The 15,661-nt window shown below is 43.5% G+C and overlaps 3 protein-coding genes across 3 annotated transcripts; all 3 read left to right on the plus strand.

The window, feature by feature from the left end:
- Nucleotides 1-3,634: 3,634 nt before the first annotated feature.
- On the plus strand, nucleotides 3,635-4,150 carry LOC149071218 (uncharacterized). The gene has a single exon (XM_089248101.1). It carries the CDS (start codon nucleotides 3,635-3,637, stop codon nucleotides 4,148-4,150), a length of 516 nt encoding a protein of 171 aa, XP_089104227.1.
- Nucleotides 4,151-11,369: 7,219 nt separating this feature from the next.
- On the plus strand, nucleotides 11,370-11,843 carry LOC149071219 (uncharacterized). The gene has a single exon (XM_089248102.1). It carries the CDS (start codon nucleotides 11,370-11,372, stop codon nucleotides 11,841-11,843), a length of 474 nt encoding a protein of 157 aa, XP_089104228.1.
- A 587-nt stretch (nucleotides 11,844-12,430) lies between these two features.
- On the plus strand, nucleotides 12,431-12,910 carry LOC149071220 (uncharacterized). The gene has a single exon (XM_089248104.1). The coding sequence runs from the start codon at nucleotides 12,431-12,433 to the stop codon at nucleotides 12,908-12,910; it is 480 nt and encodes a 159-aa protein (XP_089104230.1).
- Nucleotides 12,911-15,661: the final 2,751 nt, after the last annotated feature.

Here is a 15,661-nt window from a genome sequence, read left to right on the forward strand (position 1 = left end):
TCTCTCCACAGAGTGAAACAGACCTACAAACAGCACAAATGCAATTCAATCATATCACAGCACTCACTTCTCTTCTGAAATATAGATGGCAGCACTGAAAAATCAAACACAACACTACATATGCGCTCAGACTGTTAGTTACACACACAGTTACACCTCCGGCACAACTCACTAGGTAGTAAATCGCTCATAAATGGTGATGGACCTGAGTTGTGCTCGGTTTGAAAGAAAGAAAGCTTCTCAATGTGTTTGAAATGTTACGTTTTTTTTTTCAATTTTCAATGGAATTTGATGATTTCTCTTCTCTTTATGAACGTATCTTTGAGAATGTCAAGAGGGTACAAAAGAGTGATCAATTAAACACTAAGTAATAACTATTAGTTTGTGTTTTAAAGCGTTAATCAAGCATCAAAATATGCATAGAGTTGTTATATTTACCTTATATACATATATATACGTATTTTGATGTCCGATTCCTTCATTAATTCATAGAGCGGAAGCTTTATCACATTTTCAACTTATTTACAACCAATTCTATCGGCTAGTATTTGCAGCAATAGCTATCGAAAAGACAAAAAAGTCGCGAGTAAAGATGATTCAAGTTGAATCTCGAGAATCACCGCTTTAGAACAATCGTCATTTATACAAGATATACAGAAGACTGGATGTTGTGAAGATATTTATTATTTGAGATGTTAATTTTTTAAGGAAGGAAAAAAAATCGTCATTTAGAACAACTTTAACTACGGATACAAACCATCTCACCAAAAGAACGCATTCTAAATTGAGCAAAAAAATTTTTGAAGTGTCGTACTGAAATTAAGCAGCGCAAATGAAAAAATCTGCGAAAGACTACCGCTTGGGACCGGATGATGTCATCCAGATGATGTTAATCGGCAGTACTGCGTTTGTGAACAATCGGCAGTGAAGATTAAGCCAAAACGTACAACCGTGCTCCTGTGTCGTCACGTCGGCCTCCAATTGACTAGAAAGACGAAAGGTGTCGAATGCCGGTTTCTTCCCTTGGACAGAGAGAGATGAAGAAGATCCGAAGTGCGCTCATTGCGCAGATTACGGAGAGGGCACAGAACACCGCAACTGCTCTAACCGCGTTCACCGCCATGCAGCGATCTGCAGAAACCTGGAGAAGAGCGCAGCGCAAGCTCGCCCCGCCGGCTAGCGACAGCGGACATTTCTTCATGATTGGAAGAAAGAAGAAGAAGAAAACCGTGCGCCCATCCATCCAGAAGTGATTGCGTGCCACCGTCTCGGTGCCGGTCCCCATGTGTCTGATGTCCAGTCTCCATGTGTTAACAGACTTCTTCCTGGCCTTTAGTTTCGTAAAAAAAAAAAATTAACATTATTTCGTTTTAGTTTATGAGTTTCTAGTTAAAAACTGTCATCACACTTTGAAAACATGTAGTAATGAATAAAATGTATAGTTCTTTTCATGACAAATTTGCTATTTTTAATATTATTCTTTACCTTAAAAAAATGATTACTGAAATAAAATTTCAACAGTTTCATTCAAGAACTGATGCGCTTAAAAATCCCCTTTTCTATATCCATTCTTCTTTTCGATACCTTTACCTTAATCCTTAAATAAAGGATCAATAATAGGACCAATTTGCTTGGGGGGGGGGGGAATATCAACCACCTTTATCATACCGCCGACATTGAGGTGACTGATCAATTGGGAGTCCCAGAATCCGCTGCGGTAGCGACCCATAGCAACACCTTCTAGAGCAGTGCACCTTCTAGGGCCTCAGAGCTACAGCCCTGTCAACCCTCCCCCCCTTGTGGGGGTCATGGCCAACGGTGCAGTGGCACCATTGCATCATATTATGTGGGCTACACTGAAGTTATTAATCTACAATTATTTACAAATTACACATGAAAGAAAATTTAAAGCCTTCACCATTAATTATTAAGGTTATATACATTAATTTGGACCGCCAATCTAATGAAGGGATTATTTTTTAGAGAAATTTTAGTTTCTCTTATTCTTCCCCCCCCCCCCCCCTTCGTGCAGAAGAGCAATGTGAGGAGGCGGGAATCGTCGGAGAATACTCTTTTTCTCCTTTTCTGAGTAGCTCTTAGGGGCCATTCAAGTATTACATCAGCAGATTTTTAGCCATTTTGACCGCCCCCCCCCCCCGTCAGTAAAAGTCAATAGAGTTCCATCCAAGAGCTCCGTCGGAAGCCATGGAAGCAACATGCATGGTCAATGCCTTAAAAAGACTGGAGCCGACAAGAAAACTGATCAGTCTTGTCAGATTTCTACAAGAAAACCCGGACAAGGCTAAGATGATCGGACCGGACTTGGATGAGGAGAGGCCCAGCACCATCGATATGGAGCCAAGACGCTCGGTCAGGCTGGCAGAAAAACATCCGCGATACGTCAAAGACTCGTCAGACTAGGTCTGACAACAGATTCCCCTGAACAACCTGGACTCAAGCAAGTACTCGGCTAACGTTCACACTGTACAGACAGACAGACATGACCGCTCAGAGAGACCATCTTGGGATGGTTTGCGCTCTTTCCCAAAGGGATGGACGGTCTTGGAGAGATGTGTACCTAACAGTCTGAATGCGTATGTAGTGTCGTGTTTGATTTTTCAGTGCTGCCATCTATATTTCAGAAAGGAAGTGAGTGATGTGTTGGGATTGAATTACATTTGTGCTGTTTGTAGCTCTGTTGCTCTCTGTGGCGAGACTTTTTAACGGGAGATCGGGTCGCATTCGCGCGTTGAAGTTGGGAACCTCTGAAAACCAACTTCAGCCGACCACCACTATGGCGACGGTGGGCTTCGAACCCGGGTCCTCGCGATGCGAGTCCGTCACTATGACCACTCGATCACCATAGCGGCATTCACACTGAACAGTTGCCTCCTTCCCCCTCTTTCTTTCATTTATCTGTCATCATGATTTGTATATACAGTCAAACCTCGTTAATGAATCACTCTTGGGAGAGCAAAAATATGACCTGATAAGCGGAGTGACGTGTTAACCGGGTGACGCACTAACGAGGTTTGACTGTATTGTAATTAATCTCTAGGATTTTCTTTTGTCTGTTCTTTTTTCGTTCTTCTTTAAGTTTTTAAAACTTTTTTACGGATGTATTCTTGTGTACATGAAAACTAAAGTTCCCCGACACTACCCAGCCCCTTAACAAGGGCTGAAATTGACGAATGTCGACAGAGCTTGGGTGGTATACGGTTTAAAAGTAAAAAAATTAAAAGTCAGCAAAACACTGACCCCCTCGCCCCCTTGTCAGAAAAAATTCGTCAGCAGCTTAGAATATTCCATATCTTCAGAAAGGGGGGTTGATGACGTTACAACTGTAGTGACCGATCATAAACGATGCTCTGTGACGTCACGATGTCACGTTTTCTCGTTGTAGCGTTTTTCGCCTTGCGATGGATGGTAACCTAGCAACGGATCGCCAGAGAGTTTTTCGAACGTTTTAATCAGTTGATTGTATTTCGTCATAGAGTATGGATGTCGCGTATAACTTGTCCGTGTGTGTGTAAATAAATGTTCATGCTTTAAAAATGAAATTTACATCTTCTCATTGCCGTCGCCTTTACTGGTGACCCGGACGTGATCCCGAACCTGCCAAGAACTTATCGCCATGGCTGAACAGCAAGAGAGCAATCTTCGAATTCAAGCTGTCCACGCGAAACTGCCGACATTCTCGAAGGACAGGATCAAACTTTTTTTCGTCCAGCTCGACGCTGCCTTCAAGATCAACCATGTTACTGCCGAAGGAACCAAGTATAACTACCTAGTCAACTGCCTAGATGTGGAGATCTTGTCAACGGTAAGTGACATTGTTTTCGATCCTCCCGCATCGGATCCGTTCTCGAAACTCAAGGAGAGACTTCTCGCTGTATATAAACATTCAGCCGCGAAAGAGGTCAAGATATTGTTAGAAGACCTATCCTTAGGTGATCAGAAGCCTAGTACGTTGCTACGTAAAATGCGCGAGCTTTCGACAGGGCGAATTAGCGATGAGACTTTCCTCAAAAATTTGTGGCTTCAACGGCTACCAAAGAGTATACAAACAGTGTTAGCTGCCAGCAGCGAAGAATTGGACAAGCTAGCCGAGTTAGCTGATCGAGTAGCTGAGCCAATTACGGTCATGTAGCAGAAGCTTCGTCTTGCTCGGAAATAAGAGACCTTAAACTGCAAATCTCGGAGCTGACTAAAAGAGTTGAGCAGTTGGGCAAATACCCGAGGAATAGCCGGAACCGCTATCGAAACTCCAGTCGAGACCGACGTTATTCTGGTTCTAGGAATCGCTCGCGATATCGAGACTCCGATGAAAACCCTAAAGTGTGTTATTATCATAGCAGGTTCGGAGATAAAGCTTCCAGATGCAAGTACCCCTGCGCTTACAACGCTCAGAATATTCAGGGAAACGGTCCAAGCCCCCCGCAGTAACGGCATGCGGTGGCGGCGATAGCAGTCTTCACCATAGCCGTTTGTTCATTATGGAAAGGAAAAGCGGCATGAAGTTTTTAATTGACTCTGGAGCTGATATATCAATTTTACCTTACAAAGGCAACGGCAAACCGACAACTTTTGAGCTTTTCGCTGCAAATAGTTCCCGTATATCTACCTACGGTTTGAAACTCTTGGAATTGGACTTGAACTTACGGCGGAATTACAAATGGCATTTCACCCTCGCTGACGTTGAGAGACCAATTATCGGATCGGATTTCCTTGCTCACTACGGACTCATCATCGATATCAAAAACAAGCGACTTATAGATCCACTCACTTCTCTCACATGTAAAGGTTTTACTTACAATGGACCTTCGACAACGATTAAAACAATCTCAGGAAACAGTGCTATAACTGAAATTTTGAAGGAATTTCCCGAATTAACGAGACCTCGTCCGTTTTCGAGGAAAGCTTCCCATAATACCTTGCACTACATAGAAACTAAAGGTCCTCCTGTTTTCGCAAAGCCACGCAGATTGCACCCAGCTCAACTCAAGATTGCCAAGACCGAATTCCAGATGATGTTGGATCAAGGTATATGTCGTCCATCGAAATCAAACTGGGCTTCCCCGTTGCACATGGTTTCAAAAGGACCTAATGAGTGGAGACCAACTGGTGATTATCGAAGTCTGAATCGAATTACTGTGCCGGATAACTACCCAGTGCCACATATACAGGACTTTGCGCAGAATCTGCATGGATGTAAAGTTTTCTCTAAAATAGATCTGGTCAAAGCATTCCATCATATTCCTGTAAATCCCGATGACATTCCCAAGACAGCAATCATAACTCCCTTTGGTTTGTTTGAATTCGTAGTCATGCCGTTCGGACTCTCAAACGCTGCACAAACGTTCCAACGCTTCATCCACGAGGTGCTACGCAATCTCGACTTCTGTTTCTCGTATCTTGATGACGTGCTCATCGCCAGCCATGACGCAGAGCAACATCACAAGCACTTTAGAGAAGTGTTTGAAAGACTCGATAAGTACGGACTGACAATCAACACATCTAAATGCGTGTTCAATGTACCGGAAATTTCCTTCCTGGGCTATTTGGTCAATGAACACGGCTCGAAGCCTCTCCCGGACAGAGTTCGTGCAATCCAAGAATTTCCTCTTCCAGAAAACATCAAGCAGCTTCGAAGATTTCTAGGAACTTTGAACTTTTACAGGCGATTTCTACCATCTACAGCAGCTGTGCAAGCACCACTTCATTCCTTCTTGTCCAGCACCAAGAAGAATGACAAGACATCAGTTCCTTGGACTCTTGAGACCAGACAAGCATTCGAAAAATGCAAAGCTCAGCTCGCTAATGCCACTCTTTTGCACCATCCCTCAGCATCATCACCATTAGTTTTACATGTGGATGCCAGTGATTTTGCTATAGGTGCCGCCTTGCATCAAGTATCTAACGATAATCAGCTACAACCACTCGCATTCTTCTCGAAGAAGCTTTCAAGCGCACAAAGAAGTTATTCTGCTTACGATAGAGAATTACTTGCAGCTTATTCTGCTGTCAAGCACTTCAGGTATATGCTAGAAGCAAGACAATTCTGTATTTGTAGTGACCATAACCCGTTGGTGTATGCGTTCAGGCAGAAACCAGAAAAGTGTTCACCACGCCAGCTACGACAGTTGAACTTTATCAGCCAATTCACAACAGAAATTCTCCATATAAAAGGTGTCAAAAATATTCCAGCTGATACTCTTTCTAGAATATCGACCATTTCTGTACCCACACCTTTAGATTATGTGCAACTCGCAGCTGACCAAGAGAATGACAACGATCTCAAAACCATCTTAAATTCTAGTGAATCATCTTTACAACTGAAAAAACTCAGCCTTCCTGACGCAACAGCCGAAATTTGGTGTGATGTGTCAAACGGCAAAATAAGGCCTTTTGTACCAATTTCTCAACGACGACGAGCGTTTGATTCATTGCATTGCTTATCACATCCTGGCATGCGAGCAACATCAAAACTGCTGAGTGACAGATTTGTTTGGCCTTCAATTAGATCTGACTGTCGTGAGTGGACTAGAGCATGTATTCCATGCCAACGCTCTAAAGTTCACCGACACACTCGATCCGCGCTGGCTGAATTCAAGGTACCTAACAACCGATTTCAGCATATCAATCTTGACATAGTTGGTCCATTACCATTATGCCAAGGTTCTCGGTACCTCCTAACGATGATAGACAGATTCTCCAGGTGGATCGAAGCCTCTCCAATGCCAGACCAAACTGCCGAAACAGTCGCCAAAACATTAATTGCCACTTGGTTTTCAAGATTCGGCATACCGCACAGGATCACCACTGACCAGGGCAGACAGTTCGAGAGCCAGCTTTTCCAAAGCTTGAGCAGATATCTAGGATTCCAACATCATAAAACGACTGCTTATCATCCACAAGCAAATGGGCTGATCGAGAGACAACACCGATCGCTGAAAACTGCCCTGAGATGCCGTATTCAACCACAAATTTCGTTGACACTAGGGGGGGAGTGTGTAGTGACCGATCATAAACGATGCTCTGTGATGTCACGATGTCACGTTTTCTCGTTGTAGCGTTTTTCGCCTTGCGATGGATGGTAACCTAGCAACGGATCGCCAGAGAGTTTTTCCAACGTTTTAATCAGTTGATTGTATTTCGTGATAGAGTATGGATGTCGCGTATAACTTGTCCGTGTGTGTGTAAATAAATGTTCATGTCTTTAAAAACGAAATTTACATCTTCTCATTGCCGTCGCCTTTACTGGTGGTGATGTAGTGACCGATCATAAACGATGCTCTGTGACGTCACGATGTCACGTTTTCTCGTTGTAGCGTTTTTCGCCTTGCGATGGATGGTAACCTAGCAACGGATCGCCAGAGAGTTTTTCGAACGTTTTAATCAGTTGATTGTATTTCGTCATAGAGTATGGATGTCGCGTATAACTTGTCCGTGTGTGTGTAAATAAATGTTCATGCTTTAAAAATGAAATTTACATCTTCTCATTGCCGTCGCCTTTACAACCTTCAACCCCCCCCCCCGTCATCAAAAGTCAGCAAATTCTAAACCGCTTCCCCCCCCCCCCGATGCTGACGTAATACTTGAATGACCCCCTTATCGACTTTTATATCTAAATCTCTGCTTTTTTCCTTTTCTTACGCTCTTGGGCTTTTTTTTGGTGGTGCGTTATTTTCTTTTTTTCCCTTGCTTCTAGCCCTCTCTTTGAGTTCCGAAGTCAGCGATGACGCAATGTGTCTATTGAGGCCACTAGATCGCAGCAGCATACTGTTGGCGACCGTGAACAAGTGATACACAGAGCGCCAGATCAAAATAATATTTAAATTTTCAGATCTACATCTCCTTCATCATTGGTTTTCACTACTAACGTGAAAAATTGATTATTACATCATTTCCGCTTTGTAACAAGCTACTCGCTAACTTGTTACATTAATTTGTAGTTAAATTTTAATGAAGCCTTTTAGAATATAATTTTGTTTACGACGCCAGACAGTCTGGAAACTGGGTTGGACTTTTATTCAGGTATCGTGTATGCACAGGTGTTACCTCCAACGCCTTTTGCAGATTCTCAGAATTGACCCTGCCCTTTGGGCAGTGGTGCCTTGAGAAGGAGTGGCAGATGGATTTTATCAATGTTATGTAGACATCGGGGCAGCAGCGAGATTCCAGTAAGGGATTCTAGTCTGGGACCCAAAGGGGAGGAGGTGTGACGTTTAGGAGAGGGAAACAGGAGGAAATTGGACGAGAGAAGGGGGTTGAAAGGGACAGAACGAACTGGGTCTTGATGAGAGGTGGTTGTCCGGTTTTGGGGTAAAAGTGGAAGGAGCGGAAGATGACGAAAGCCTGGGGTAAGGCTTGACCTATTGCTTTTCCCCATTCCTCTCTCGCTCAAGGAGTAGTACCATAAAACATATGTACTGATTTATAAGTATGTAATTTAAAAACATCCTCTTATATACATTATTTGTTAAGGCTGTAAATAAATAATCTTTTACTCCGACCTGAGGACTAGGGTTGAATAATTGAGTGGCATTAATTGGTATCTCGAGTATCAGCCCCAGATGCGCAGAGCAGCTCTGGGACAGCTTTGAGCGGCCGTTGTGCCTTGGGTGGCTGCGCGCGCAATTCAGTATCATCTCAGCCACCAAAGCCGCTTGAAATGTAAGCGTATTTCACCATCGAGCTTATATTACTGGTACATCGAGTAATATAAGCTCGATGGTATTCACTCAGTGTTAAAGAATGGCCACGAAATTGATAGCAGCGCCATCTGAGAAGCGGAAGGGAAAACTTGCAGATTGATGGACGTGGCTTCCCCCTTCCTCTACTGCTGATTACGTCGCTTTTCCACAATTTTCGCTGCTAAATTAGCTGTCAATTATGTGAGAATTAACGCATCACCAAAGAAAGCTTTTCAAGCGGCGTTACCATCGAATTACAAAGGAAACCTATTCATCATTCAAGCATCGTGATCATGGGTGGAGATACGTGGGGGCCCAGTGTCAAAGGTGAAGTTGACTGATCTAATGTATATATATGCATATATGAAATGGCATCATCATCATCGTGCCCCCAGAATTCCAAGTCTATCTCCGCCTATGGTCGTAATTTAAAAATTGATTCGACATTATTATTTAATATAGCTGAATTTTTTTGCATTTCATGACCTCTAGGATTACAAATGGTGAAATCGTCATAAAAAAAAAAATCAAAAAACGCAGATATACTATACCTCAACACTTTCCGTCCATAACCTTAGAATTATATATCTAGTTTTTCTTGAAAATAATGTAAAACTGGATGATCTCCCACGGCATGAGCTTGAAATCTATCAAGATCAAGCCAGAAAACTGTGGACGGAGCTCAACGCCTTGCACGATGAAATCGTCATCATGTCAACGGATGAACATTCTGGTAGCCCACGAACCGGAATTCGGCGATTTGGCAAGCGGATCGACGATCTTCGTTTCAGTATGGCCCAGGCATCGGAATAGACAAAACAATCAATTACTGTAAATTCAGAAGCTAGTTCCGTGTGCTTACCGAACGAATTGCCTTCGTTCAGTGGTGAACTTAACGATTGGTTGCCATTTCGCGATATGTTTACAACGACCATTGATCAAAATAAAGGTCTAAGTGACATTCAAAAGTTACAATATTTGAAACTATGTGTCAAGGAAAACGCCGCTCAAGTAATTCACGCGATCCCGCTCACAGGGAGCAATTACGGTAAAGCATGGGCACTTTTGTACGATCGGTTTAACAACGTAACTGAGATTGTTCAGGCAAATTTGGACAAGCTGTTTTCACTACCAAGCATCACACATGAGTCAGCACTATGCCTACATCGGCTTCTAGATACCACGAATCAGTGCCTGGGAGCTCTACAATCGCTCCAGCAACCGGTGCAACTATGGGACAGTATCCTGATCTACTTCCTGTCCAAGAAGCTGGATCCGGAATCTTTGCGTCGATGGCCTCTTCATTCGCAGTGGGATAAGAAACTTCTCACTTTCAGTGAATGGCGGAAATTCATCGACAATCGAGCTCGCGCTCTTGCAGCTGTCAGCACAAGCAAGTAAATCATCAAGTTCAGCCAAGTCGAAGACGCAAGGTCACCCGACGAATTCATTCGAATCACGAAAATCAGTGTTGATAATAAATCATGGTGTTTCTAGCACATGTGTGGTTTGCAAAGGAAACCATCCCATCTTCAGGTGTTCGAAATTCCTCGACCAGAGTAGAGTGTTTCAGCTAGAAGAGCAACAGTCGAAAAGCACCGACTTTGTTTCAATTGCTTGGGATCATCACATATGGTTCGGAGTTGCTCTGCAGGACACTGCAAAAAATGCAACGATTCACACAATACACTACTGCATGAAGCGGATGTTGATACCACAACGACTGTCAAAACAACTTGGTCTTTTCGTCACAGTTGTCGCGTACAATGAAGACATCGACTTCCATTTGTGTCATCTTACCGACCGCCATCGTCAAATGTTTCGATAAAATGGATCAAGCTCACACATTCAGGGCACTTCTCGACTCCAGAAGCCAATCAAGTTTCATCCGGGAGGCATGCGTTCAAACACTTGGTCTCCGACGACATAATTGCAACTTGAATATCTCTGGATTATCGTCAACCAAGCTTGGCAAGGTAAGAGGGCTGGTTCATCTGAACACATCTTCATGTGACAACGAATCGACTGAACTGATTAATGTTTTTGTGTTGCCCAAAATAACCTGTAATTTGCCGCAAACAACCATTTCTTCAGAGGAGTTAACACAGTTCAAAAACTTGAAACTAGCAGATAAACATTGCTTCCATACTGGTCCTGTGGATGTACTATTGGGTGCATATTTTTTGGAAAACTGTTGTTTCCTGGGCGAGTAGCATCTCGAGATGGTTTACTTCACGCCCTCGAGACAGTGTTCGACTAGGTCATCTCGGGGAAGATACATACCACAGACATACCGAGACCTGTTTCAACAACACTTCTCGTACAATGTACAAGCTTCGATCTCAATAAGTTCTGGGAATTGGAAGAAGTCCCACAAACTTCATTGTTGACAGCCGAAGAGCAAGCATGTGAAGAACATTTCGACACAACTCACACACGTAATTCATCGGGAAGATTCCTCATCAGGCTTCCTTTCAAGAACATCGAAGGAAAATTGTCATCATCCAGAGACGTAGCTGAGACACGACCTCTACAGAATGAAAGGCGTTGGAGACACCAGCCAGAAGCTCAGAGAATGTATCGTGAGTTCATGCAACAGTATGAGACTCTGAGACACATGAAACAGCTTGAAATGACAATCAAGATAAGTACTACCTACCTCACCACGCAGTTATGAAGCCTGAGAATCAAGCCAAGTTTCGAGTGGTTTTTGATGCTTCTGTAAAATCACCATGGGGTTTGTCACTGAATGACAAGCTGATGGTTGGACCAACACTGCAAGACGATATTTCCACACTTCTTCCCCGCTTCCGAACTCACAAGGTCGCCATGACAGCAAACATTGTAAAAATTTATCGTCAGATCCCTGTTTATCCGGACGACACGAAGTACCAACCAATCTTATGGAGAAAATCGCCAGACATACTCATCAAGGAGTATCAATTGCTGACTGTGACATACGGAACTGAATCAGCACCTTACTTAGCTACCAAGCGCCTGCGACAGTTGGCTGAGGATGAAAAAGATGAGTTTTCCAGAGCTTCTGCTATAGTCAAGCAGGATTTTTATGTAGATAATTCGCTCACTGGAGCAGATTCAGTTGAGGAAACTATTCACATTCAGCAGAAAATCATTAAACTTCTTTAAAACGGTGGATTCGTCATAAAAAAATGGGCATCAAATGAAGACTACGTTCTTGTATCTGTACCGAATGACTTTCGTGCAACAAGTACTACGTCCGAAATAGAGACTGACATCAAAACTTTGGGCATTTTATGGAAGCCAAAGGATGATGTATTTGTTTTCAATTCAAAATAACCAATCTTCTTTTGTTGGTATTGCACATGACATGGAAATTATCGACAGGTTTTCCTCACCTACTTCTCTTCAACGAGTCACGGCATATGCCTTCAGATTCATAGACAACTGCAAACTTGCTGCACCTGAAAGGAACACAAGGTTTCTTACCACTCAATAGCTGAAACATGCATTGCGTATATGGATCAGGAGAGTTCAAGAAGTACAATTCAAATCAGAATTGTCTTCGTTGAAAAAATCAGGAACTCTACCTTCAAACTGCAATATTATCCGGTTGAATTCATTCATTGGCGATGATGGAATTATCAGGGTGGGCGGAAGTGCGACATGCACATTGGCTGGGAAGTCACCAACATCCAATCCTTCTTCCAAAAGAGCATCATTTCACTCAGTTGATTATCCAGCATTATCATACAATGCATTTGCATGCTGGACCTCAACTTCTCCAGTCTTGCATCCAACAGCAATTCTGGATTGTTTCTGGAAGAAGTGTGATCGGGCAATTTTTGAGGAAATGCATAACCTGTGTTCGCTACCGTGGCGCAACAGCTCAAATCATGGGCGATCTATCGGCTGCAAGAGTAACACCATCTCGAGCATTTCTTCACTGTACTGTCGATTATGCAGGACCTTTCACCATCAGGATGTCGAAGGCATCTCGAGCAAAACCGTGCAAAGCATACCTGGCACTTTTCGTATGTTTCACAACCAAAGCTGTGCATTGTAAAGTTGTGAGTGACTTGTCAACAGAGGCATTCATCGCCACTCTGAAACGATTCATTTCCAGGAGAGGAAAGCCGAGTGATATATACAGTGACTGCGGAACTAACTTCGTGAAAGCTGACAAGGTGCTAAGGGAGTGTGCTCGTCTCTTTTCATCTCGCATTCATAACTAACGTGTTTCCAGTCATCTCACATTCGGAGTAAACTGGCATTTCAATCCTCCAGCATCTCCACACATGGGAGGTATTTGGGATGCTAGAGTGAAAGCCGTGAAATACCATCTGAGACGAATCACTTCCAGCCTCCGGGGGTAAGCTATTCCATTTATTGACAACCCTATTAGAGTTCACTGCGACACCATAACCTTGCATTGTTCCTTACCAATCGATACTGGTGTCCCCTTGTAAAAGATTGGCGGTGTACTAAAAGTTCATGGTCCATCCTATCCATCCCGTTGAATGAATCGTTTCTGGAATCGTAGGAGAGCTGAGTATCTTACCTAGCCACAGCAGAGAAGAAAGTGGTTGAAACGCAAGGAAGAGTGAAAGAAGATCGTCTACCACCCTTGCAGTGGAGACTTGGTTGAGTAATCGACTTGTTTCCAGGATCCGACGGGATCGTGAGAGTTGTCTCTATCAAGTCCAAGAATGGGACATTTAAGAGAAATGTACAAAAACTTTGTCTTCTACCAGGTGACAATTTGTATGCCGATGTTATACACCGTTACATGTCATGTTTTTTCTTGATGTTAGAATTTTCATCGTTGCTTTCAGCAAAGTGTTATACAGCTCGCATACTTGTACTGCATTTTATGTATATCATATATCGCACACTTTTGGATTTCATGTACAACAGCATATGTTGCTTCGCATCGACACTATTTGCACATATTTTGTATAATTTTCACATGTAGCTGTCATCGTATTTCATGTAAACATGAACGTTTGACGGTTTCATTAGGGTTATCTGGATCCGGGTCCTCTATTGCGTCATCGCTGCTCGCGGCCATGTTTACTACTTCTCTCTGATTGTTGACCTCAGCGTCGCGACGTGCTGCCGTGATCGTACTCGCAGAACTTGAACTTAGTGGTGGTGTTGGTGGCCGAACATACTGATACAGGGGTGTAATGTGATAGGCCTCCTCGTGGTGCACCCTGGGTAACGCCAAATCTATCACACGTCATTGTCATCGCTTTTTGTGCTCATATACTTCACCTTCAATAGCCCAAATTACATGTTTATTTCGACACATCTTGCAGTACATGTCTTGCGTCTCGTTTTGTCCTGTACATGTTTTTGTCTTTTGTGTCCAACCCCTCATTGTGGGCCCCGCTCAGGCGGGGAGGGGTCCTCCCGGATGGGGCATTGCTTCTAGCGTATGCTCCATCCGGGACGCTGTCTACCTGCGTGTTTGCCGTGCGTGGAGACCCGTAAGGCTGGAGATGAGGATCCTGGTTAGCCTGATGCGCTAGCTTTGGCCTCGGATTCAGCCGAAACGGGAGGCTTGGATTAGCCCCGTCCAGGTCAATCGGCTGTGGTCGCCTCGGTGGCTGAAGGGGTTACACTACTGGGCAGGTAGAGGGGCCGGGCCTGCCGGACGTCGTTGAGGTTTGTTGGTGCTGCTTCACGACGATCTTGGATCTTGAACGCGTCTGCTCGCCTGCTTTGGTGGTGTATAGCTCCCACCTAACCTGACGTTGCTATTAACTTTCACCGGTTACGTGTGCGCGTCCCCTCGTAGGGCTCCATGGTGGGCATGGTGGGTGGGAGTGGAACAATACCCATTCAAATATGGGAAAAAATCAAAATGCACCAAAACGTCAAAGAACTGCTTCAAACCAAACACATGTCACTGTAACTGCTTCAAATTCATCAACTGTCTCATTTTTCTTTCTGCACTCTTCAGATGCCGAAAAACCGCTGGCCAAAGTATCACCATTTGTAATAGATAAAGCTCTCTATGGCACAGTTGGTACCTTAAAATCGGTGAAGGCCCTTCGTTCAGGAGACCTTCTCATCGAAACTAACACACCCAAACAAGCCGAACTCATTCAAAAGCTCACATCTCTCGGAGACATTCCAATAACAGTCAAAATCCATCCCACATTGAATTATTCACGTGGTGTCATTTCAGATAATAACTTAATTAACATGGATGAAGAAGAACTAACACAAGAGCTGGCGTCTCAAGGCGTAACATCTGCCAAACATATTATGAGCCGCAAAGATGGCAATCCAGCTCCCACACGAAACATAATTCTCACATTCTCATCACCAACATTGCCGAAAGATATCAAAATAGGTTATTATAACCTCAAAATCCGGCCATACATTCCTAACCCTGTTCGATGCTTTAACTGCCAAAAATACGGCCACTCACGAACGGCGTGCCGCAGTCAACCCACCTGCGCAAAATGCGGTGAGAAGGACCACATTTCGGACAACTGCACTAATTCACCATTCAAGTGCGTCAATTGCGGTGGCGACCACCCCGCATTTGACAGAAAGTGTCCGAAATGGAATGAAGAAAAAGAGATCCAGAAGATCAAGGTCCTCAATAACATCTCATATATCGAAGCACGCCGTCGTATAACCTCTAACCAAACTCCAATAGGTAATAGATCATATTCTAATATGGTAACAAATCCATCATCAGCTAATATGACTAACAATGTTGTCACCAAAGCATCCGTAACAACTCAGACTGAACCAATAGCTGATACATCAACTCAAACATCATCATCTAACCAACCGTGTAATAGTTGTGGCTGCTGTTGCTCTGCTGGATTACGGAGGGAGTCCACTACCTCCGAAGAAGAGGCAGGAAAAGCAACAGTGCACACATTCAAAAAACCTACGGTTACTAAACCCAAGATTAATTCTGGAAATAAATCTAAAAAGACCGGATATTCAAGAAAAGCAAT

Source organism: Pholcus phalangioides, unplaced genomic scaffold (genome assembly GCF_987345545.1).
Source record: "Pholcus phalangioides strain wild (caught in Gottingen) unplaced genomic scaffold, Ppha-v1.0 ptg000019l_1, whole genome shotgun sequence".
NCBI lineage: Eukaryota > Metazoa > Arthropoda > Arachnida > Araneae > Pholcidae > Pholcus > Pholcus phalangioides.